Below are 26,412 nucleotides of genomic sequence, written 5' to 3' on the forward strand. Positions count from 1 at the left end.
CACCCCATCAGTCTACTCTCGATTCATCAGTAACATGATGGAAGGGGTCATCAATTGTAAATGGGTTGATTCTCCCTTGTTAGATCAAAAAACTAAACGCAAGCACAACAGGTTAGAAAGAAACAGTACATTTAACAATAAAACATGAACTATTAATCAAATCACTCTCTGCATTTATTAGATTCCAGTTAACATCACAATTAGAGTGAATGAAGCTGCACTCCAGGCTTGGTGCCTCACTTGACGCGGATGCAGATCAAAGGATTCAAATTAGTGGCTTAGCCATCTGATTCGCAACCCTTCTGCTTTTCAATTCATTGGAAGTGCCGTGAAGCTGGCACTAGCCTCCATGCCTCACTCGTTAATCTATGTTCTCTCAAGCAAAGCTCCACACTGCGAACCTTGCCTCAGAATATTTAGCAATATAATCTTGTTTTTTTTCATTTGTTCATGGGGTGTGGACACCGCTGGCTCGGCCAGCATTTTTTGCCCATCCCTAATTGCCCTTGAGATGGTGGTGGTGCTGAACTGCCTTCTTGAACCACTTAAGTCCATGTGGTGTAGGTACACCCACAGTGCTCTTCGGAAGGGAGTTCCAGGATTTTGATCCAGCAAGTGAAGAAATGGCGATATATTTCCAAGCCAGGATGGTGAGTGGCTTGGAGGAGAACTTCCAGGTGGTAGTATTCCCATTTGTCTGCCGCCCTTGTCCTTCTAGATGGTCGTGGATTTAATAGGTGCTGAAAAAAGAGCCTTTGTCTGTTCCTGCAGTGCATCTTTTAGATGGTACACACTTCTTTCACTGCATCAGTGGTGGAGGGAGTGAATGTTTGTGGATGGGGTGCCAATCAAGTGGGCTGCTTTGTCCTGGATGGTTTCAAGCTTCCTGGGTGTTGTTAGAGCTGTACTCATCCATGTAAATCCAGAGTATTCCATCACACTCCTGATTTGTGCCTTATAGATGGCGGACAGGCTTTGGGGAGTCAGTAGAAGAGTTATTCACCACAGGATTTCTAGCCTCTGACCTGCTCTTGTAGCCACAGTATTTATATGGCTGGTCCAGTCAGTTTCTGGTCAATGGTAACTGCCAGGATGTTGATAGTGGGGGACTCAGTGCCGGTAATGCCATTGAATGTCAAAGGCGATGGCTAGATTTACTCTTGTTAGAGATGGTAATTGCCCAGCACTTGTGTAGCACGAATGTTACTTGCCACTTGTCAGCCTAAGCCTGGATATTGGCCAGGTCTTGCTTCATTTGCACATGGATTGCATCAGTATATGAGTCGTCGTTAATGGTGCTGAACATTGTGCAATCATCAGCGAACATCCCCACTTCTAACCTTATGATGGAAGGAAGGTCATTGATGAAGCAGCTGAAAATGGTTGGGCCTAGGACACTACCCTGAGGAACTCCTGCAGTGATGTCCTGGTATCTGGAGATGACTGACCTCCAACAACCACAACAATCTCCCTTTGTGCTAGGTATGACTCCAATCAGGAGAGAGTTTTCCCTCCGATTCCCATTGACTCCAGCTTTGCTAGGGCTCCCCAATGCTGCACCCTGCCAAATGCTGTCTTGATGTCAAGTGCAGTGACTCTTGCCTCTCCTGTTCAACTCTGTTGTCCATGTTTCATCCAAGGCTGTAATGAGGACAGGAGTTGAGTGACCCTGGCGGAGTCCAAGCTGAGCGTCAATGAGCAGGTTATTGCTAAGCAAGTGCCACTTGATAGCACTGTTGAGTCATAGAGGTCCACAGCACAGAAAAAGGCCCTTCGATCCATCAGGTCTGCACCAGTCAAACAAGTACCTAACTATTCTAATCCCATTTTCCAGCACTAGGGCCATAGCCTTGTATGCCATGGCACATCCAAATACTTCTTAAATGTCATGAGGGTTTTTGCCTCTATCACCCTTTCAGGCAGTGAGTTCGAGATTCCCACCACCCTCTGGGTGAAAAAATTCTTCCTCACATCCCCTCTAAACTCCTGCCCCTTACCTTAAACCTATGTCCCCTGGTTATTGATCCCTCCACCAAGGGAAAAAGTTCCTTCCTGTCTACCCTTTCTATGCCCCTCATAATTTCATACACCTCAATCATGTCACCCCTCAATCTCCTCTGCTCCAGGGAAAATAACCCCAGTCTATCCAATCTCTCCTCATAACTAAAACTCCCCAGCTCAGGCAACATCCTGGTAAATCTCCTTTGCACTCTCTCTAGTGCAATCGCATCCTTCCTATAATGAGGATTCCAGAACTGCACACAATACTCTAGCTGTGGCCCAACCAGCATTTTATACACATCCAGCATAACCTCCCTGTTCTTATATTCTATGCCTCGACTAATAAAGGCAAAAATCCCATATGCCTTCTTAACCACATTATCTACCCATCCCGCTACCTTAAGGGGCCAGTGGACATGCTCACCAAGGTCCCTCTGATCCTCAGTACTTCCCAGGGTCCTACCATTCATCGTGTATTCCTGTACTTTGTCTGTCCTGCCCAAGTGCATCACTTCACACTTATCCGGATTAAACTCCATTTGCTACTGATCAGCCCATCTGACCAACCCAACTATATCCTCCTGTAATCTAAGGCTATCCTTACTGATCAACACTCCTACATTCAAGTCTATATCGTTTAAATATACCTTAAACAGCAAGGGACCCAACACTGATCCCTGTGGAACCCCACTGGACACAGGCCCCTCGACCATCACCATCTGCTTCCTGCCACTCAGCCAATTCTGGATCCAATTTGCCAAATTGCCTTGGATCTCATGGGCTCTTACCTTTGTTATCAGTCTCCCAAGCAGGACCTTATCAAAAGCCTTGCTGAAGTCCAAGTGGACTACATCAAATGCATTGCCCTCATCTACACACCTGGTCACCACTTCGAAAAATTCAATCAAACTGGACAGACATTACCTTCTCTTAACAAAACCAAGCTGACTGTCCTTGATTAATCCCTGCCCCTCCAAGTGTAGATTAATTTTGTCCTCAGAATTGCTTCCAATAGTTTCCCCACCACAGAGATTACACTGACTGGCCTGTAGTTCCCTTCCTTCCTTCTTGAATAACGGTACCACATTGGCTGTCCTCCAGTCCTCTGGCACCTCTCCTATGGCCAGAGAGGTATTGAAAATTATTGCCAGCTCCCCTGCTATCTCCTTTCTTGCCTCACTCAACAGCCTGGGATAGATTTCATCCAGGCCTGGAGATTTATTTACATTTAAGCTTGCCAGACCACTTAGAACCTCCGCCATTTCTAGGCTAATTTATTTAATTATATCACAGTACTTCTGCCTGATTTCCATACCCACGTTGTCCCTTTCACTTGTGAACACCGACACAAAGTATTCATTTAGAACCCTACCACTCCTGGGAAGAGTGTCCTGCAGCCAGCATCGTGGTGAAGCATTCTGGGAAGTGTCCTGCAGTCAGTTCTTGTTCACTGAGTATATTCATGAAAGAAATTCTTGAACAAGAGTGACATCACAAGACACCGCGAGAGAGCGGCGGAGAGATCAGGACCAGTGGGGAAGCTTCAAAATGTGACGTCAGCACAATGGCGAGAGCTGATTGGTGAGCAGTGGGTAAGTGTTTTTCCCCAGTTTGTTCTCTACTTTTCTCCAGTTTAAAATAGATTAAGCTAATGAAAGGTGTGAGTTCTAGTTTTTATTTAAAATACATATATAATGTAAATTTTTTTTACTGTATTTAACTTAAAGTAGCGGTTTTTTTTCAACTAGAGGCATGGCAGGGCAGCTCAGTCCCATGTTATGTACCACCTGCAACATGTGGGAAGTCCTGGACTCTCCTTGCGCTCTGACCAACCACGTGTGCAGGAAGTGCCACCAGCTGCAGCTACTTGAGCTCCGAGTTTTGGAGCTTGAGCAGCAGTTGAAGGCACTGAGGCACATCCACGAGGCTGAGAGTTTCATGGATAGCACGTTTTTAGACGTGGTCACCCCACAGCTTATGGAAGTGAAGACACAGAAAGGGAATGGTTAACCATCAGTCAAAAGAAAGGTGTCAGGCAGGTAATCAGGAAATCCCCAGGTGCATCTCACTCGAGAATCATTTTTCTGTGTGGGAAAACAGTGAGAGTGACGGTTCCTCTGGGGAGTAAAGCCACACTCATGGCACTGTGAGGGGCAGGAGGAAAGGGAGGGGAAGAGCAGTAGTGGGAGGAGACTTGATAGTAAGGGGAACAGACAGGTGTTTCTGCGGCCATACACGTGACTCCAGGATGGTATATTGCCTCCCTGGTGCCAGGGTCAAGGATGACACTGAACGGCTGCACGGCATTCTAAAGCGGGAAGACAAACAGGCAGAGATCATGGTACATATTGGTACCAACGACAAAGGATGAAAGCGGGTTAAGGTCCTGCAAGCAGAATTTAGGGAGCTAGGAAACAGATTAAAAAACAGGACCTCAAAGGTAGTCTCTGGATTACTTCCAGTGCCACATGCCAGTGAGTATAGAAATAGGTTAGTCCAGATGAATGCGTGGCTGGAGAGATGGTGCAGGAGGGAGGGCTTTAGATTTCTGGGACATTGGGACCATTTCTGAGGGTGGTGGGATCTGTACAAGGCGGACGGCTTGCACCTGAACTGGAATGAGACCAACATCCTTGCGGGGAGGTTCGCTGGTGCTGCTTGGGAGGGTTTAAACTAACTTGGCAGGGGGGTGGGATCCTGAGAGGAGGTTCAGCAGGGGGAGATGCACAACCAAAATTAGAAGAGAGAGCAAGTGAGTCTGGAAGGCATAGAAATTATAGGCCAATTAAGGCACAAGAGAGTTTGCCAATGTTAGATGGTATTTATTTTAATGCAAGGTGTCTGACAAATAAGGCAGATGAGTTGAGGGCACAAATTAACACATGGAAGTATGATGTCATTGCTCTCACAGAGACATGGTTGAGAGAGGGGCAGGATTGGCAGCTCAATATTCCAGAATATAGGGTCTTCAGGCGACACTGGGAAGGAGGCAAAACAGGAGGGGCTATCACAATATTGATCAAGGAATCAATTACAGCAGTAAAGAGGGATGACATCTTAGAAAGCTCCTCAAATGAAGCCATAAGGGTAGAACTGAAAAACAAAAAAAGAGCAATCACATTACTCGGAGTGTACTAAAGGCCCCCAAACAATCAGAAAGAAATAGAAGAGCAGATATGTAGGCAAATTTCAGAGTAGTGTAAAAATAATAGGGTAGTAATAGTGGGGGATTTCAACTTCCCCAACATTAACTGAGTTAATCATAGTGTGGTAAGTTTAGAGGGAGTGGAATTATTAAAATGCATCCAGGAGAGCTTTTTAAGCCAGTACATAGAAGGTTCTACAAGACAGGGAACTTAATTTTAGGGAATGAAGCCGGGAAAGTGGTAGAGGTATCAGTGGGGGAGCATTTTGCAGATAGTGATCATAATTTCATTATATTCAAAGTTGTTATGGGAAAGGACAAGAATGGGCCAGAAATCAGAGTTCTAAATTGGGGAAGGCCAATTTTAATAAGATCAGATATGATTTGGCCAGGGTGGACAGGGAGCAGCTACTTTTAGGTAAATATGCATCAGAGTAATGGGACTCATTCAAGGAGGAAATAGGGAGAGTACGGGGCCAATATATTCCAGTAAAGATAAAGGGTAGGAACAACAAATCCAGTGAACCCTGGATGTTGAGGGATAAACAGGGTTGGATAAATTGAAAAAGGGACGCTTATGGCAGAGACCAAGGGCCCAAAACAGCAGAAGCCCTAGAGGAGTATAGAATGCGTAGGGGGGAAACTTAAAAAGGAAATTAAGAAAGCAAAGAGGGGGCATGAAAAAGCATTGGAAGGTAAAATAAAGGACAATCCAAAGTTACTTTACAAGTACATTAAGAGTAAGAGGATAACGAGGGGAAGAGTAGAACCCATTAAGGACCACGGTGGTAATTTGTGTGTGGAGCCGGAAGATGTAGATAGGGTTCTAAATGAATACTTTGTGTCGGTGTTCACAAGTGAGGGCGATGACGTGGGTATGGAAATCAGGCAGAAGGACTGTGATATAATTAAATAAATTAGCATAGAAAAGGAGGAGGTTCTAAGTGGTCTGATAAGCTTAAAATAGATAAATCTCCAGGCCTGAACAAAATGTATCCCAGGCTGTTGAGTGAGGCAAGGGAGGGGATAGCAGGGGCACTGGCAATAATTTTCAGCACCTCTCTGGCCACAGGAGAGTTGCTAGAGGGCTGGAGGAGAGCCAGTGTGGTGCGTTGTTCAAGAAGGGAGGGAGATATGAACCAGGGAACTACATGAGGGGGATTGTTTGCCTCAACTGTCCCAGTACCTGTTTGGAATTCTTATCCAGAGGTGTTTCACATGACTATGATTTTTCATCTAGTAAAATCCATTAAAATCACAGGCTGGAGATTACTTCATATGCACTGCCAACCCATAACATAAAATGGAACATGATTATTTGTGTGTGTGATTCTGAACTTTCCTTATAAATAAACAGCATACTTAATGTGATGAAAGATATTAGGGGCTCAATTATTTGATCCCAGCAAAAACGATCTTGCACTGGCTCATATCTTGGGCACACCTTCGCCCATTGCCAAAGAGACAGACACACCTTCGCCCATTGCAAAAGAGACAGACTATGCACAAATTTTCCATTTAATCCACCCCCCCATTTTGAACAGGGATATTTGGTTTGCAGCATTTAGCCTGGGAGTTATGTGCACCTCTTTTAAAAGGGCTATATCTAGCCATAAAAGTTGAAGTTATAGTGGGAACAGAAATGGTGAAGATGTAGAGAAGACAAGGGGCAATACTGTTTCCCTTTCATCTTGAAAGTTTGGTGCTTCTTCTCCAGGAATGTACAATAAGAATGGGGCTAAGAACAATTATCCAGCTGCATGGAGGAAGGTCTGTAACTTAGTCAAAGCTGCCATTCATCTCCCCCGAAATCTGCTCTCTGGATCAAAGGGAAGGTGAGTGAACTCTTCACTTTAGAGCCCATTTCTTTGGAGATCCATCAAACAATGCACATACCCAAATAGGGAACTTACCAATCGTCTGGTAGGTACCATTTCAAACACTGTCCACCACTGCACTTTCACACATGTACTGTTCCATTGTGCTCAACTGGGAGGCACGCTTTCCTTGCAAGTGGGGGCAGCAGAGGTGAAACTGCAAACAGATGAGATTTCCAGCCAGAGACCCTGCTTACCTGGGCTGCCTGAATGGAGGCCACCTGAATGATGTAGTGGATATTCTGGCTCTCCAAAGAGACCATCCACCCAGACTTTCTTCTCCTTCATATAATCTGGGCACCAAGAGACTACCTCTGATGTTTCTGTGGTCAGGAAACAATGCAAAGCCTACTACTTCATGAAGGCCATGGAAACAATGGAAAAGCTCCAAATAAAGCCTATAGAAAGGTCTTTCTTCAAGGGAACTTTTCTTAAGTAAAATGTGCTTGTCTTGTATCGCTAATGCTTCCTTTCCACAGGAGAAGTGATGAAGAAGCGGCCTGTTCCAACTTGGCCATGTTACTTCTTTGATAGTTAAGTTCACTACAGACTATGAGGTGTGTAAGTGTCTCCTGACCTGGTTTCATGGATCTGCTGCCATAGAAGCTTTGTGCCGTGGTTCTATAGGAGGAGCTGAATCCATTCCAGATGTGGTTTTCAGATCAGTTGGGCACAGTTAGTTGGCAGCTTGCCCTGCAAAATGGCCGTGAAAAAGACTGTCCAGGTTTAGGTCCCCAGATAGCAACGAGATGCAGGAAAATCTCAGGGATCACAGCAGCTGCCTTGATCCCTCCCAGCAATAATGCAGCATGTTCAGATCTCCCAAAGGTACATGCGTTCTCAACCTTTTTGTACAGCCCCACCGCAAGGCAAAAATAAGATCTCAGTTAACATTTCAGGCACAGGCCCATTGTCAGAAGCCTGTGACTCTTACCAGTTATCTCGGCATTTGAACAGCGCTCGTTGCCAAAGGTCTTGAAGGGCACCTATGGAAAGGCTCCGGAGATCAAACACCAAAGACATGAAAAGATCTGCAGACTGAACAGGAGAAAGAAATCAGAATCTGAAATCTGAATTCATGACACATTGAATATTTCTAACATGGCCTGTATAATCTTACACATTTTAACAGCATTAGATAGAAATTGATAACAGCCAAAACATTTTGCCTGCATGGTTTAACTTGGCAAAATGATAACCAGCTGAACAGACACGTTTTCACCAAGTTTAAAATAATTCTCACTAATTATACAGACTGGATCCTAGAGTTATCACAGCAGCCACACTGCAAAAACATTCCAACCACAGTACAGTAATTATATTTGGAACACTGGTGGACATATTGGCTTGATTCACCATTCACTAGAGATTCTTTGCAGTTTGAGTATAATTACACTGAATGATTGGATTTAAATCACGCATGTTTGCTAGGTGCAGCGAGGAACATTTAGCATCAACCTGGAATGGGAGTAAAGAGAGTGGAATAGTCTCACAGCCTGCACAGCCGCTGCCTCCCACGCCTGCACACCCGCCTGCTCCAACTGCCCGCATACCCGCCACCTCCCACTGCCCACCGCCTGTTCACCCACTTTAAAGCTGGTGCTGGGAGGGCCGAAACATTGTGTTTGGGTTGTATTTCACTGCCAGTCGTGAGCAGCAGGTGCCAAATGGACACCTTGCTAGAGACTGCTGGCTGGGCAAGGGCAGGAAAGTGATTGGGTCCTAGTCAAGCAGCAGGTCAGAACTGGCAGGGTAAGCAGGTGACAAGGGCATCGATCCCAGAGGTGGTTGTACAATATGGAGCCAGGAAGAGCACTCTCTCCTCCAAGCCCCATAAAACATTTCCCCCAACAAAATCTGGGGCTTTTCCTGGGTCATAACCTGATCAGGCCACTCATTGCTTGGTAACAGTGGACCTTGCTATGACTATTTGTAACTGAAAATTGAAAAGAGGTCCCTACAACTGGTGTGTGATATAATCTGCATATTTAAGCATTCTTAAAGGCCTGCCCAAAAATTGTACACATTGGGTGTTGTGAGTTTTCACAATTTTCAACAGCCAGCCATTTTTTGGGTGAGGAAGAGATGGCCCAGCAGTTGAAAATGTGAACATGTTACACATCATTGTTTTAAATCACTTCCATTTCTATACTGTTCAATATTATTCTTTTAAGCATATGCTGCAGCGTGGTACCAGCCTGTGGTTCCATCAACACAGTTAAAACTCTATGGGATGACTGATGAAGTAAATGATTCTCCACAGAAGTGACGTCTCATTTAACACTGTAAAGCTTTATTCACGTAATGACATTACTAAGAGTTAGTGATACTGAGATTGAGGTATTCTCCCACTCATGTGAAAAGGCCAATTAATTTATTCGTTCATGGGATGTGGACATCACTGGGAAGGCCAGCATTGCTGCTCATCCCTAATTACCCTTGAACCGAGTGGCTTGCTAGGTCATTTCAGAGGACAGTTAAGAGTCAACCATATTGCTGTGGATTTGGAGTCACATGTAGGCCAGACCAGGTAAGGATGGCAGATTTCCTTCCCTAAAGGGCATTAGTGAACCAGGTGGGTTTTTATGACAATCGATGATAGTTTCATGGTAACTGTTACTGAGGCTGGCTTTACATCCTAGATTTATTAACTGAATTTAAATTCCACCACATGCCATGGTGGGATTTGAACCTGAGTCCACAGAGCATTAGCTTAAGCCTCTGAATTACTAGTCCAGTGACATTACCACCATGCCACCATCTTCCCCCAGAAAAATGGCAACAGCTCGGGTTCCATTCCTGTTTTAGGCGAGGTAGACTTGGGAACTGCCTCCTTGCCCTGAACCCGAGAGCAGCAAACCACCACTGATAAAAAAACTGCCAAGAGAAACAGCTCATTGTCTGCCGATGTTTCACCCTGAACCAAGGACCTGTCTTTGGGAAGAGCATTCATGGAAAGGAACAGAATGTAAATTTAAAGGAACCAGAATTCTGCATTTTATTCAAATGCAAGTTTTGGTAAAATTCCTTTAGGACAGTATTTGAATAATTCAGTAGAGAATGTGCTTTCTGCTTTCCTATCTCAGTGAACAGTGAACAGTAAGACCTCCTTACTAACTGTAGTTAACCAAGGTCTCTGTCTAAAAAAGCAGTACAGTCATCAAATCACCCACAGGTAATTCTCTCCCCATAAATAATACAGGACAATAGAAAAGGTAAAGCAGTTTTAATGAAATATGTAAAATCAAATGATGTATTTGTACAAAATTCTGTAATGGTTGTACACCGTGGTTATTTAAACTACTGGGTAGAGAGGTCGTTAAACGTTTGAATTTAGCACTGATTGTAATCTAGCAGTAAATATCTGAAACAATGAACAGCGTAGCTCATTGTCCAGCCAGAGTAAAGTGTGAAGCAGAATTATTAAACCTAAAAAATCTCCCTCCTATGTCCCCTATGTCGTCTATATCTAATCAGTTTAAAGCCTGACGCCTGACTGAGGACCACACTGGAAAGGTTTGCAAGTAGATTTTTAAAGAGTGAAATCTATTTGTCAAAAAGTGTTAGCTTTAAGATTTGCTTCATTCATGTTCATTCCATAAAGAAACTTGGGAGGAGGAGAGAAGGGATTATGAGTCATTAGCCCACCACATATTTGAAAATAACGTGGCGTGTGTAGGCCCAAATGGACCAAAAAAGCAAAGGAATAATCAAGGTACCTCAGAGAAAAAAAATCCCAATAACAACAAAAATTGTAGAGTTGTAATGAAACAGATCAAATGAATGAAGGTATTTGTACCGAATTCCTCAGTGTTTGCACACTGAGATTGTTTCAATGCAGCCTGCGTTTCAGGAATTTGAATTCAAACAGCCTGCAATATTTGAAAATCAGTGCAGAGCAGAAAAAGAGATCATAGTGCATTAGTGCATAGGAACGTGAAATCCAGAGTGTGCAGATTAGACCAGGGAAGAGCTGGTCTGAACTTGTTGGATTCATTTGGATAGCCAGGGTACTTTTGGAGAGGTAAGGTACCCTTCATAAAGATCATGATTGTTAAAATTAAACATGATTGTGCGTAAAAAGTACATAAACTCATTGCAACTGTCAAGCTGTGATGGGAACATAGGAGCAGAATTAGGCCATTTAGCCCATCGAGCCTGCTCTGCCATTCAAACAGATCATGGCTTATCTTCTACCTTAACACCATGTTTGCCCATTATCCCCATATTCCTTTATGTCATCTAAAAATTGATCGATTTCTGTCTTGACCATACTCAATGACTGAGCTTCCACAGCCCTCTGAGGTACAGAATTCCAAAGACTCACCATGTCTGAGGGAAGAAATTCTTCCTCATCTCAGTCTTAAATGGCCTGTCCCTTATTCTGAGACTGTCTCTTGGTTCTAGACTCACCAGCCAGGGAAACATCCTATCCACATCTACCCTGTCATTCCCTGTAAGAATTTTGTAAGTTTCAATGAGATCACCACTCATTCTTCGAAACTCCAGAGAATACAGGCCCAGTTTCCTCAATCTCTCCTTATAAGACAATTTCGCCATCCCAGGGATTAATCTCATGAACCCTCCATTGCACTCCCTCATTGGCAAGTATATCCTTCCTTAGATAAGGAGACCAAAACTGTACACAATACTCCAGGTGCAGTCTCACTAGGCTCTACACAATTGCAGCAAAGACATCTTTACTCTTGTACTCAAATCCCCTTGTGATGAAAGTCAACTTTTCCTTTCTAATTGCTTGATGCACTGGCATGCTAGCTTTTAGTGACTGATGAAAAAGGACATCCAGCAATCTTTGGACATCAACATTTCCCAACCTCTTCCCATTTAAGAAATACTCTGACTTTCTGCCTGTTTCTTCTACCAAAGTAAATAACTTCACATTTATTCACATTATATTCCATCTACCATGTTCTTGCCCACTCACTTAGCCTGTCTAAATCCTCTTGAATCCTCTTTGCATCCTCCTCACAACTTACATTCCCACCTAGTTTTGTGTCATCAGCAAATTTGGAAATGTTACATTTGGTTCCCACATCCAAATCATTTATATAGATATTGAACAGCTGTGGCCCCAGTACTGATCGTTATGGCACTCCACTAGTATCAGCCTACCATTCTGAGAATGACCAATTTATTCTTACTCTGTTTTCTTACTCAATCCATGCTAGTACACTACCCCCAATCCCATGTATTCTAATTTTATTTACTAACCTCCTGTTGGATCTGATCAAAAGCCTTCTGAAAATCCCAATACACCGCATCCACTGTTTCTCTTTTATCTATGCTACAAATAATATCCTCAAAAAACTCTAACAGGTTTGTCAAATGTGATTTCCCTTTCATAAATCCATGTTGATTCTGCTCAATCATATCATTATGTCCCATTATCACATCCTTTATAATAGATTCTAACATTTTCCTTACTACTGATGCCAAACAGGTCTGTAGTACTCGGCTTTCTCTCTCCCTCCCTTATTAAATAGTGGGGTTGCATTTGCTGCATTCCAGTCTGCAGGACCTTTCCAGAATCTACAGAATTTTGAAAGCTAACCATCAATGCATCCACTATTCTATAGTCACTTCCTTCAACACTCTGGGATGCAGTTCATCTGGTCCAGGGGATTTATCAGTCTTCAATTCATTTTTTTTTTAGTACTACCTCTATTAATACTAATTTCTTTCAATTCCTCATTTTCACAAGTCCCTTGGTTCCCTAGAATTTCTGGGAGATTTTCTATGTCTTCCTCTGTAAAGACAGACACAAAGTAATTGTTTAGTGTCTCAGCCATTTCCTTATTCGCCATTATGAATTCTCCTATTTCCACCTGTAATGGACCCATATTTGTCCTTGCTAATCTTTTCCTTTTCACATATCTAAAGAAGCTTTTACAGTCTGCCTTTATGTTTCTCATTAACTTGCATTCATATTCCCTTTTCCCTTTTTTAAATCAGTTTCTTGGTCCTCCTTTGCTGGCTTCAAAATTGCTCCCAATCCGCCTTTTTCTGGCAAACTTGTAAGCCATTTCCTTTGACCTAATGCAATTTTTAACTTATTTTGTTATCCACTGTTGATTCATCTTTCCTGTTGGGTTTTTGTGTCTTAGCAGAATTTGTTATAGACCATGTAATACTTCTTTAATACTAGCCATTGCCTGTCTACCATCAGTATTTTCCCAATCCGTCATCGCCAACTTGCCTCTCATACCATCATAGTTTCCTTTGTTCAGATTTAAGGCCCAAGTTTCAGAATGAACTATACCACTTCCAAATTTAATGTAAAATGTTATCATATTATGGTCACTATTTCCTAAAAGTTGCTTTACCGCAAGGTTATTAGTTGGCTCTTTCTTGTTACATAATGCTAAATCTAAAATAGCCCAATCCCTAGTTGGTTCTTTAACATACTGCTCCAGAAACCCATCTTGTACACACCCCAAGAATTCATCCTCCACAGCATTAGTGCTAATTAGGTTTACCCAGTTTATATGCAAACTGAAGTTGCCCATTATCACGATATTGCCCATGTTAGGTGTAGCTCTAGTTTCCTGATTTATACCTTGCCCAACATTACCACTAAAGTTTTGTGGCCTATAAACAATTCCCACAAATATTTGCTGTCCCTTGCTGTTTCTTAGTTCCACCCAAATGGATTCTGCATTTTGATCCTTCAATCTAAGTTCCTCTCTCACTAATGTACTGATTTCATTCCTTATTAACAGTGCTACCCCAGCTCCTCCTTTTTGCCTATCCTTCTGAATTGACGAATATCCTTGAATAGTGAATTCCCAGACTTGATCACCCTGTAACCACATTTCTGTAATGGTAATTAAATTATATCCATTTACGCCTTCAAATTATCTGCCTTGTTGTGAATGTTGCCTGCATTCAAATAGAATGACCTTAACTTTGTCTTTTTTAACATTATTCCACATTCTGATTTTATTTGATGCTTGCCCTTCATCTGCTTTCCAATTTTGCTTATTACTTTCCTACTTCCTGTTACCAGTTTTGCTTCCCCCCCAGCTGGAGCTCTTTCGCTCAGGTTCCCATTCCACTGCCAATCTAGTTGAAACCCTCTGAACAACACTGGCAAACCTCCCTGCCAGGTTGTTAGACTTGGTGCTGTTAAGGTGCAACCTGTCCAAGAAACTATCAAGGAACCATCACGAGGGAGACAGAAAGCAGGAAACTACAGCTCCATGCCTCTTTCTCGTTCACACTCCAGGCCCGGCTCTCCCTCCTTCCCCCAGCTGCACAGGCAGTGCTCAGCGCTGCCGCTCGCAATCCACGCAGAGTGGACCTTATTTGGCCCACCTGCGTGAAATCGCAGAGCGGAGCCGATCACAGACAGGGGTCAGCTTCCTGACCGCCCCTGCCAAGGGCAAAATCCTGCCTCTGGAGAACAGTGTATAGAATTGGTCACCTTATTTAAGGAAGAATGCAAATATTTTGGAAGCAGTTCAGAGGAGCTTTACCAGACTAATACCTGGAATAGGCGGGTTGTCTTATGAGGAAAGGTTGGACAGGTTACGCTGTATCCGCTGGAATTTAGAAGAATAAGGGGTGACTTCATTGAAGCATATAAGATCCTGAGGGATCTTAAAGGGGTGCAGAGGATGTTTTCTCTTGTGGGAGAATCTAAAGTTAGGGGTCACTGTTTAGAAATAAGGGGTTGCCATTTAAAATGGAGATGAGGTAAAATGTTTTCTCTGAGGGTTGTGAGCCTTTGGAACTTTCTTCCTGAAAAGGTGGTGGAAGCAGAGTCTTTGAATATTTTTAAGGCAGAGGTGGATAGATTCTTGGTAATCAAGGGGGTGATAGGTTATTGGGGATAGGTGGGATGCAGATTTGAGGGTACTATCAGATCAGCCATGAACTTATCAAATAGCAGAGCAGGCTGGAGGGGCTGAATGGCCTACTCCTGCTCCTTGTTCATGTTAAAGCTGTCAAGGAGCTGTCAAAGCTGTCAAGAAGCTGGCAAAGAATACTAGGTGGGTTGTCAGAGGGGGTAAGGGCAAAGGGTGATGGGTGGGGTATGGGTTGGCATGAGCTGGCTATAGGGCTATAAGATGCCATGAGAGGTGGATAGAGGGGCATGAGTTGGCATACGGGATATGAGGGGCATGGGGGGTTGGGGCATGAGGTGACATAGGGGATATGGGGAGTGTGTGCATGGGGGTGGTGAGGTGTGCGTTTTTTTTACTTTAATGTTCTTTTAATTTAAGCCACCAAAGCGCCAGAACACAGAGGCAGACCTTCCCATCCAGGCAACCTCCACATCCGGCAGCCTCCACACTTGTTCCAGGGGCAGCAGCCCAACTTCTAATCCACCATCAAATCCATTTTTAGAAGTCAAGTTCACAGAGTGGGAATTCTCCCGCTCCTGCACACCCAACCCGTGATCGAAAATCTGGAACAACCTTTTGACTTGGAAGTCAATGGAAATGGAAATTGGGAGCAACGTATAATTAACATTGCCCATTTTACGATATACTCCAACTACCAGCCAGAAAGTGAGGCCTTGAATGACTGCTCCAAAATTATCCAATGTTAGTCCGGTTTCACTCCAACTGTTTATTAATAACTCTCAATTGTCCCACATTATGCAAAACAAACTGTCCTTCTGCACAACGCAACTTATCCAATATACCAAAAGGAATATCCAAATTGACTAAATATTGGTAGTGATTCTACATTTGTAACAGCAGACCAGATTGCTACCTTCACTGCAGAGTAACAAAAAAAATTAAATAAAATTCATGCACCAGGATGTTTTATATCAGCATCTGGAAAGGTTAACCTAGAAAAATGGCCACAAATTCCTTCAAGAAAATTTGGCTACCATGAATTTCTCAGCATTTTTGTGGCATTATTCAGGCATTAACGCATTACTATCCAAGTAATTGAAATAGAAGTCAGCATTGACTTGAATGATAACTACTCTGTGCAGACAAAAAAAACCTACTGACGTCATTGGCTTTAAAAAACGTGGTTTTTCCAATTTCTCAACAGATCCACATTTGGCTGCTTCAAATGTTACCCAGCACTTCGTAAAACCAGCAAGTGCCAGTTTTAACTGGCAGCATGCATGCATTTTAATTTAATTGCTTCCCTGCGGTTTTAGTACTTCATCTCATGCCAGTACTGCATTGAATTTGATTCCTTGCTTTCATTAGTGTGATGGTCTCACTTATTTTCCTAATTCACCCCCTCACACTCACAGTTCATGCCATAGAATCGAAGATAAGAGAGTAAGTTAATCCAGGCTGTTCTAATACTCTGCGCTCAAAGGTCAGGATGGCTGCTAGAACATTTCAGGTAGAAAAAATCCCTGCCTCAATTTTCCTTCCCGTTCAGGCTACTTCCCAATTTGGGGCTGGGAGCTTATAACTTTCAAAAAGGTGTGTCAAAATTTTCAAATCATGCATTATTATATTTAATGTATAATTTTCAGTTCTGCAGTTTGTCTACAGTTTCCATGTCTCTAAAGAAACATAAAAGATGGAATTATAATTGCTATCAACAGCTCCTTACATGATCATGGCTGATCATCCTCTTCAATGCCTTTATCCCCTCACACTACCTCCATGTACCTTTATGTCGTTATTTAGAAATCTGTCAGTGTCTGCTTTAAACCTACTCAATTACTGAGCTTCCACAGCCCTCTGGGGTAGAGGATTACAAAGATTCACAACCCTCTGAGTAAAAAAAAAAAAATTCTCAACTCGGTTCCAAGTGGCTTCCCTCTTATTTAGAAATTGGGTCCGTTGGTTCAAGATCCCCCCAACCAGGGGAAACATCTTACCTGCCTCTACCCTGTCTATCCCTTAAAGTATTTTGTAGGTTTCAATGAGATCACCTCTCATTCCTCGAAACTTTAGAGAATACAGGCCCAGTTTCCCCAATCTCTCTTCATGGGACAGCCCTGCCATCTGGGAACAAGTCTGGTGAACCTTCGCTGCACTCCCTCTATGGCAATAATATCCTTCCTAAGGTAAGGGGACCAAAACTGCACACTTTACATTCCTATGTAAAAAGACTGCTAGATTTAAAATTCCTATTTACAATGAATGACTTGATCCATATGTAAGAAACCATTCATTGGTTGCAGCCTAAACATACTTTAAGTCTGTGCACCCGTAATCCCTATAGCTACATTAAAAAGATGCTTTGTAAATATCTTGATATGCACTATGTGACATTATTACTTAAATTTAAACCAGCGACAGAGCTGCTTTCATATTAAATAGAGACACTGGCTTTTTTATCCCAGTGTTAGTATGTTATTCAAGTTTGAACTATCGCAATCAAAAGGCAATGAATAGTCTTTTAAAATTCTACAGCTTTTTTATGATTAGAAGTCTGATCACCACCATCCCCACGCCCCCAACCTCCAGTGAAAAGGGGGTTTATTAAGCCAATTGTATAAACCATAAAAGAGGCAAAATGAAATGGGTAGAAATATAAATGCAGATTCACAAATACCACAAATTGACAATCCAATAATGCTCAATTTTTTTGATTACTGGAATAAAGACGGAAATGCAAATAAATATATAAATAAGAGTATTCTTCTTTATTTCAAGGAATAAAAAAATAATTTCAGTCAGTTAGCTGGTCTGTCCCAGATGTGACCTTCAGGAAGGTTCTAAGTCAAGTCCAAATGCTTCATCATAGAGAGCATGGAGTCATTAGAGGCAAGTCATCAAGTCTTGTATAATTCCTACTAAGATCAGATCAGGTGCTCACTCTGTGCTGCGATGTTGGGATGCAATAAAGCTTACCAAAAGTAGCACCTCAGGAAGCTGAAAAGCACAATTGACCCTGACATTTACTGGGGCTTTAGAGCATAGACACAGGAGTTACAGTGTGGGAAACGTGACAGTGGAGTTACAGTGGGGGACTAGAAAGTAGCAAATATAACCCCTCTATTGAAGAAGAGTGGGAGGCAGAAAACAGGAAACTATAGGCCAGTTAGCTTGACTTGTGTTGTGGGGAAAGCATTAGAATCAATCATTAAGGAGGTTATAGCTGGGCACTGAGAAACTCAAGGTAATCAGGAAGAGTCAGCATGGTTCTATGAAAGGCAAATCATGCTTAACCAATTTATTGGAGTTCTTTGAAAGAGTAACATGCACTGTGGATAAAGGGGTGCCTGTACTTGGATTTCCAGAAGGCATTTGATAAGGTGCCAAATCAAAGGTTATAGTGGAAAATAAAAGCTTTTGATGTAAAATGGATAGAAGATTGGCTGGCTGAAAACAGAGTATGCATAAATGGGTCTTTTTCTGATTGGCAGGATGTGACGGGTGGAGTCCCACAGGGGTCTTTGTTGAGACCTCAATATTTTACAATTTATATCAATGACTTAGATGAGGAGAGTGAAGGCATGGTAGCTAAATTTGCAGATGACACAAAGATGACACAAGGTAGGAAAGTGTGTTGTGAAGCTGACATGAGGAGGTTGCCGACAGATATAGGTGGAGTGAATGGGTGGGCAAAAATCTGGCAGATGGAGTATAATGTAGGAAAATGTGAAGTTGTTCACTTTGGCAGGAAGAATAAAACAGAGAACATCTGCAGAATTCAGAGGTGCAGAGGGATCCAAGGGTCCTAATGCATGAGTCACAAAAAGTTAGTATGCAAGTACAGCAAGTAATTAAGAAGGCTAATGGAATGCTATTCGTTATTGCAAGAGGAACTGAACATAAAAGCAAGGATGTTATGCTTCAGTTATACAGAGCATTGACGGGACCATATCTTGAATATTAAGTGCAGTTTTGGTCTCCTTATTTAAGTGAAGGATGTAAATGCATATGAGGCTGTTCAGAGGAGGTTTGCTAGATTGATACCTGGAATGAGCAGGTTGTCTTACGAGGAAACATTAAACAGACTGGGCTTGTCTCTGCTGGAGTTTAGAAGAATGAGAGGTGACTTGATTGAACTATATAAGATCCTAAACGCCATTGACAAGGTGGACATGGAAAGGATCTTACCTCTTGTGGGCAAGTCCAGAGCTGGGGGGGATTGTTTTAAAATTAAGCCTTTCCCTTTTAGGACAGAGATGAGGAGAATTTTTTTCTCTCAGATGGTTGTGCAATGTTCGAACTCTCTGCCTCCGAAGGCAATGGAGGCGGGGTCAGTGAATATTTTTAAGACAGAGGTAGATAGATTCTTGTTAGGCAAGGGAATCAAAGGTCATTGGAGGTAGATGGGAATGTAGAATTCGAAACACAAACAGATCAGCCATGATCTTATTAAATGGCAGGGCAGGCTCGAGGGACCAAATGGCCTACTCCTGTGCCTATTTCGTATATTCATATCTAAATGGGCACAGGAGTTATAGTGGGGGAAATGTGACAGAGGGGTTATAGTGGAAATGTGCGTTTCCCTGTCTGCTGTGGGTTTTCAGGTTTTAACTCCACAGAACGTGTGAAATTTTGTCCGCAGGTTTACCACCCTAAGGCCAAGCTGATTGTCAAGGTAGGCACCTGATGGGTGGGGGCGGCCTGGGAAAGGCATCAACCAAGGATCAGGGAATTTTATTGATGATTGGGGGAGTAACATTTCTACTTGAAATTTTTAATTTTCTTCTTTTCCACTCAATCCAAACCCACCCATTTTAGAGAAGGGTTAAAATTATTCCCAATGTCCCAGGGTGTCCGCAGGGATTTCCTGAACTTCTGCCTTAACCTTGGTGGGAGGACAGTGCAATGCCAGAGAAATAGTTGATTTAAAAGCTACAAAGTATCATTGAAACCCCTGTGGAAATTCAGGGCCTGTGTGTAATTGTACTATGTGCATTTAAATAACATCTGCAAACAATTCAGACATCAGTTCCTGCTTCGTTCATAAGTCTTTTACAATTAGGTTGATCAATCTTCCCACTTGAAACAAAAGCATCGCAATTTTATCTTCCTTCCTTTTATCTGTTCTGATCTATATTCCACAGTGAAGCCTCTGCACCCTATTCCGAATGCCTTTTTAATGCGTATTCCAAGTCTTACCCACCAACACTGACACAGTGGGAGTTTTGTGAGCATAACTCATTCTTCTCATTGAAAGTCTGAAACCCAGCCTGATGCCCCACAAAAGGGATTGTGTCCTTTCAAGCTTTTTTTCCCTATTGTGTTGTGACTTTCTGTGACTGCTTGGCTGAAGAATGACTACTCTGTTTGTTTTACCTACTAACAACAGATCTCTGTCTTGTTTGCAACTACAAAATTGTAGCGTGTCTACTGTCCATCACATACGTTGCCAATGACATAGCAGACATCAATGCACAGTCCAGTGACTTAGAACATTGCCCTTTCACCTATGCCACCCAAGTGTAATTCCCCACTGAACGTAGAAACAAAAATCTCCCTTATTGGATAACAGAAATTAATATATCTGTTTCCCAGTGGGTTAAACGGCATACTTCAAATTTGGAATAATTTGATAACTTCAGTCTGAAATTCAACAAACAAGGACAGGAATTGCTTCACATTGCTTCCCACAGGCTGTGTCTCATTGCAGCCTAACAGCAAAGCAAGTGGAGTTTGATTAATGATTAATATACTAGTACATATACTTTTCAGATCATCAAAATACAGAAATGTAAGCTGTATTTCCTAGATTACAACACACATTTATTACTTAAATCAGTCAAAATCTATGTAAGCTTCACGCATCATAATTAAAATGTTTTCCCATTGATAATGCAACCTCTGCTTGAGCTCTTAGTTCAACATTTGCATAGTCGGAGAGATAGAGTAGAGTAAAAAACTGTCTAAAGTATTATATTCCTATTTCCCTATCGGCTTCTCCGGAAGTTCTGTAACACAAAACACCGATGTCAACTTTTCCATTATAAGTTCCTGAATGTACATTTCAAATGAAAACTGCCATTGTAACTGACCACTCTGTAATTACATCTTCCCACCTGTGATAGTGCTATTGCACCTCAGTTTTGATTCCCCTAGTTCCTCAGCCTCAAATGAGAAGAAACTCCCAGGCTCCAACTGACTCTACAAACAGCATTCAGTGAAGCTCCCAAGAGCAGGGGACACAGCAGGCACATAATTGTGTGGAAAGTGAAATGTCAGCTTCCCGGAAGTAAGGTGAAAGTTGGGAAGTGAGTTGGCAGTGAATTAAAGGCAGAACGTGGTTCCCGTTGGGAAGAAGCAGGAACCCCATTTTTAATGCTTTAGCATGTCGTGTTACTCATTAAAACACAATATGGTCACCAGATTAAATTGCACCTTTGTGACTAAATCAGCAGCAAACAAGAAACACTTCAGATCCATGACTCGTTATAGGTGGCATGCAGCAGGTGAGGTAGTCTTCCTGGTAGATTTGGAGTGAGTAAGAGCGGCTTGCCTTGTATGGGGAACTTTGTTGGACCAGGAGAGAGGGGGCTGAGTTGATGCATTGAGGTCAGGTGTCACTGATCAGGGAGGTTGGGGTATGGCTGCTGCCTGTGGAAGTGAGGTCAGGTTGTAGCGGCCCTAACAAGGGTTGTGGAGGACAGAGGGAGGGAGCTGGATGACAGAAGAAAGGTCAGTATCTATCAAAGGTAGCTCAAGCTTGATGAAGAGAAGATAGAGGGTGACTGAGGGCAGGCCAATGGTGAGGCTGGGAGAGTCGAGGACAACCGAGGGCAGGTCAAGGGTGAGAGGGGAAGAGTTGAGAATGACAGTTGGCAGGTCATGGGTGAAGGGGGCAGGTGCATGGTGCAGGGGGATAATTGAATGGTGATTGAGGGGGGGTCGGGGAACGGCAGGGGGGACAGCTCTAGGTTCACACACAGCTGATCAAAAGTGATGGTGGGTGGCAAAAGTGATGGTCAAAGAGGCAGGGCTAGGGTGATGGAGGGTGTGTCAAGGGTGTTAGAGGAGATGATCTAATTTTATATTTCATATATATGATATATTGGGGGGGTAGTTTGGAGTGGGGGTGTGGAGAGATCATGTGGTGCAGTGGATAGCATCATCTACCTCAGGATCACACGCTCCAGGTTCAAGCCCCACTTCAGGACCTGATGGACACGGAAGGTGTGTTCATAACGTGGCTAAAGAGGTTGATTATCAGTCTGGAAATCTTTCCAATTTGCCTGATGGCAGATGGTAACAGCAGGAGAGTTACCTTGTCAGCCAGACTGCAGAACTTTGCCAAGCATAATCATGGACCAATCCAATGGAAGTCCATGGTCGCCAACACTCTCTTAGGGCATGGTACCTGATGAGGAGGATATATAGGGATACAGGCAGATAGGAGTAGAGTAGAAAGATACTATTAATTCAAAGTCACTTAAATCAAATTTAAGGGGGAGATGGTGGTGTAGTGGTAATGTCAATGGACTAGTAATCCATAAACCAGGCCAATGCTCCAGAGACATGGACTCAAATACCACCACAACAATTGGTGGAATTTAAATCCAATTAATAAAAATCTGGAATTGAAAGCTAGCATATCATCAATTATTATAAAAACTCATCTGGTTCACTAATGCCCTTTAGGGAAGGGAGTCTGCCATCCTTACCTGGTCTGGCCTACATGTAACTCCAGACCCACAGCAATGTGGTTGAATCTTGAATGGCCTAGCAAACCACTCAGTTCAAGAGCAATTATGGATGGGCAACAAATGCTGGCCTTGCCAGCAATGATGAACGAATACTTTTTATTTACTTTTACAGTGCCGTGGATGGCAGTTTTAGGATCAAGGAAAAAAAATCTACATTTTTAAAAACACAACAACAACTTTAAATTAATGGGATAAATTTAAAGGGGTTAGGGCAAAAGCAGAGGGGCAAAGAGTTCTTTCAGAGAACTGACACAGACCTGATGGGCTGAGGGGGCACTTTTATGATGTATGCTTGTATAGCAGTCAATTGTTACAGAATCCTCAGGGTCAGAAAAAAAAACACAAACCATTTTGTTAGGCCCCCAGAGCCCCTTTGTTGTGTTATTACCTTGTAACTTTGATATCTAAACTTGGCATCACTCAATCGCAGCTTCTTTACTTAATTAATGCATGCCTTTCCTGCTCTTTTCAGACTTGTCTGCAATGTTGGCCTTCGTTTTTCATCCAGGTTTGCCAATTGTGTTGAAAAAGCTATTTTTCTATATGCCATTCCAACAGAACTTTCAAGGAAGCTGAACATAGCCTTAATGAATAAGGAAGTTAATACACCCTCTTCATTTGTAAACTCATCCCACCCTCTGCACCGCCTATGAAAAAGCAAAATATGACTCACCTCAAAGGTCATGCCTTTGGTTAAGCAGAGTTGTCTCACTGCCTCTGCAACTCGCACTGCATTCGAATATCCTGCCTTTTTCCCTTTTCCTCTCTCTCTCTCAAACAGCAGAGTGCTGTGGTGGAATGCCTTTAGTTCTACTGTTAAAAAATACAATTGCTGATTTACAGAATGCCAAAGATTAAACCACAGCCCATGGCACAGTGCAGGATATGAGATTTCCATTCAACTTCTGCCTTTATACAAGAAAGGGCTTCCATTTATACAGCATCCTTCACAACCTCAGGATGTCTCAAAGTACTTTGCAGCCAACAGTGCTTTTAAAATATAATTATGTAGCCAATTTGCATGCTGCAAACTCCCACAAACAAGAACGTTATAGGCCAAATTGTCTGAGTTTTATGATGTTGAGGAACAAATATTGTCCAGGACACCTGGAGGAACTCCCTTGCCCTTTTTGGAATAGTACCATGGAGATTTTTACATCCATCTAAAAGTTTAATGCCTCTTCCTAAAGATGCCACAGTACTGCACTGGAGTGTTAGCCTTGATTTTGCACTCATGACTCTGGTGTGGGACTTACATGAAGATTCTTACATCTCCAGTAATTCCAATTTCAACTCAAACATTTTTAAACTTGAAAAGTAAGCAATCCCCCTTGCCCATCAAGCCAACCCTCCCACCAGTCTACATACACTGCTCTAATTATATCTCTCCACAGTTTCTCACCCATCTCCCCATATCTCTTCATCTTGTCCACAAGATCCACCTCCTGTTCCCCTGACCACATTTCTCACTAAACTGATTATCCAAGCTTCCCTTCCTGACAATTATTTTAGCTGAGATTGTGAATAGTTCCTTCTCCTCAGTTATTATCAACTTTCCGTTAAAAATAACAGACATCGTCCCATCTCCTTAAAAAAAAACCTCCATCCTTATCTCATCTCAAATCTCCCTTTCCTGCCCAAAGTCTTTCAATGTGTTGTCACATTCCAAATCCGCGTCCATCTTTGTTATAACTTCCTTCTCCGAATATTTCCAATCAGGTTTATTGTTCCAATCACAATGCTAACCAGCTCTAATCCAAATGGCATCCTCTGCAATTGTGACCATGATCATCACCTTTTGCTTCTCTTCCTCTGCCTCTCTTTAGTCTTTGGCATCATCAACCACCCCATCTCTCCTCCACTGTTCAACTTAATGGGACCGTGCTCACTTACTTGCACTCTTACCTACCGAATAACAGACATAGGATCTCCAGGGATGCCTTCTCTTCTTATCCCTGCATCAGCTATCTCTGGAGTCTCACACATTTCTAGCCACAGACTCATCTACATGCTGCTACTTGGCATCATTGTCTGCAGAGATGGGGTCAACTTTTACATGTATGCTGATAACATCCAGTTCTACCTCTCCACCACCTCTCTCACTCTCCCCACTGCATTCGTGCTATCAGACTGCCTGACATCCAACCTTCTTCATAAGACCAAAACCATTATCTTCAGCCCCAATTGAGTTTCTGACTCGACAGTCTTTCCATCATCAAGACCACCTACTTCCATCTCTAACATCCTTCGCTTCCACCTCTGCTTTAGCTCAACTCCTGCTGAAATCTTCAGTCACGCCTTTGTCACTTCCAGACTCAAATGCTCTCTTGGTTGGCCTCCCATCGCCAATGTCCATAAACTTCAGCTCATCCAAAACTCTGCTGCTGGCAAGTCTTGCTTCACCATCAGTCCTCTGTTAGCTCACGCACATTGGCTCTTCATCCACCAATGTCTCAAATTTAAAATTCTCATCCTCATTTAAGTTCCTCCATGCTTTTGATAACCCTCCCCCTCCCACGTCTGTAAGCTCCTCCAGCCCTAAAACCTTCTCCTCTCTTTGAACTCTGTTCTTCTGACTCTGGGCTCCCTTTATCTCATCATTGATAGCCACATGCTTTCCGCTAAGTAGACCTCATACTCTGGAATTTTCTTTCCACCTTCCACTCAAGATCCTTCTTAAAACTCATCTATTCTACCAAGATTTTGATCACCCCTTTTAATATCTCCTTCCTTGATTCAGCATTCATTTTTCTCCTCATAGTCTAGTGAAGATATACAGCAGAGGATCCAGTAATGAGAAGTCAATTTTCTAGGCATGTGCTTCTATTAATAGATAGAAAATAAAAGAAACTTATGCATTTTTCACCTCCATCTGTTAAAATCTGTTTCATGTTTGTAAATATTTGCTTTTGTTAAACCCTTCACTTTAATCATTAACTGTGCATGCCAGTCAAGAAAACCAAGAATGACTTGCATTAATATCACTTCTTCCAGAAACATCTGCACCACAAAATTAACTATGTTTTTGACAGGAGGGACTATTATTGCACTTTAGATTATTGCAGCCACCAGCTCCAGCGAACACACCAATCGCATGCTCAACCTTTGTTTCTCTCTGGCAAACCACCATTTCTATTTTTAGGTGTTGTGAGGAGCACTTTTTTTAAAAACAGGCAAATCTTGCTGGTAGATTTAGAGTGAGTAGGAACTACTTTTCTTGTATGGGAAACTTTGTTGGACCAGGGGAAAGGAGGCTGTGCTATTGCACCAAGCTTGGATGACGCTGTCCAGGGAGGTCGGGCATGGACGTCCAAGGGAGGGAGGTTGGGTGGATCCGCCATTTGGATCACTGGAGCTTCAAGCCATCACCCTACATCTTCCCTCAGTCATCTTTGACCTTTCCTCCAGCACCCTAGCCCTGTCTTCTGTGAGCCTTGAGCCACCCACCCTCAGCCTTGATTAACTATCTGTTAACCTGGATCTTCCCACCACCCTCCAACCTCGCTATCACCATCGAGCTGCTTCTCCCCCACCCTCGGCCTGCTAACCATCATCCTCGACCCTCTCCCTTTCATTCTTGACCTGCCCTTGGTTACCCTCGACTCTTCTAGCCTCACCATTGGCCTGCCCTCAATCACCTTTGATCTTCCTTCTACCATGCTTGTGCTGACAGTGGTAGGGATTGACCTTCCCTGTGTCATCCAGCTCCCTCCCTCTGGCCCCACAACCCTTCATGGGGCCACTATGACCTGACCTCCCTCCCACCAAAAATCATACCCCAATCTCCCTGGATAGCAAAACCC

At 42.9% G+C, this 26,412-nt stretch overlaps 1 protein-coding gene across 1 annotated transcript in view; it reads right to left on the reverse strand.

Moving 5' to 3' along the window:
- The window catches only part of LOC121287955, a 387,185-nt gene that overhangs the window by 307,577 nt on the left and 53,196 nt on the right, over positions 1-26,412 (reverse strand). The window contains exons 8-9 of the mRNA XM_041206118.1: positions 23,283-23,422; positions 7,958-8,061 (exon numbers count right to left, since the gene is read on the reverse strand). Of these exons, the coding sequence (XP_041062052.1) occupies positions 7,958-8,061; positions 23,283-23,422 (244 nt within the window). The remainder of the gene's footprint in view (positions 1-7,957; positions 8,062-23,282; positions 23,423-26,412) is intronic.

This window comes from Carcharodon carcharias, chromosome 15, assembly GCF_017639515.1.
Source record: "Carcharodon carcharias isolate sCarCar2 chromosome 15, sCarCar2.pri, whole genome shotgun sequence".
NCBI classification, from domain to species: domain Eukaryota; kingdom Metazoa; phylum Chordata; class Chondrichthyes; order Lamniformes; family Lamnidae; genus Carcharodon; species Carcharodon carcharias.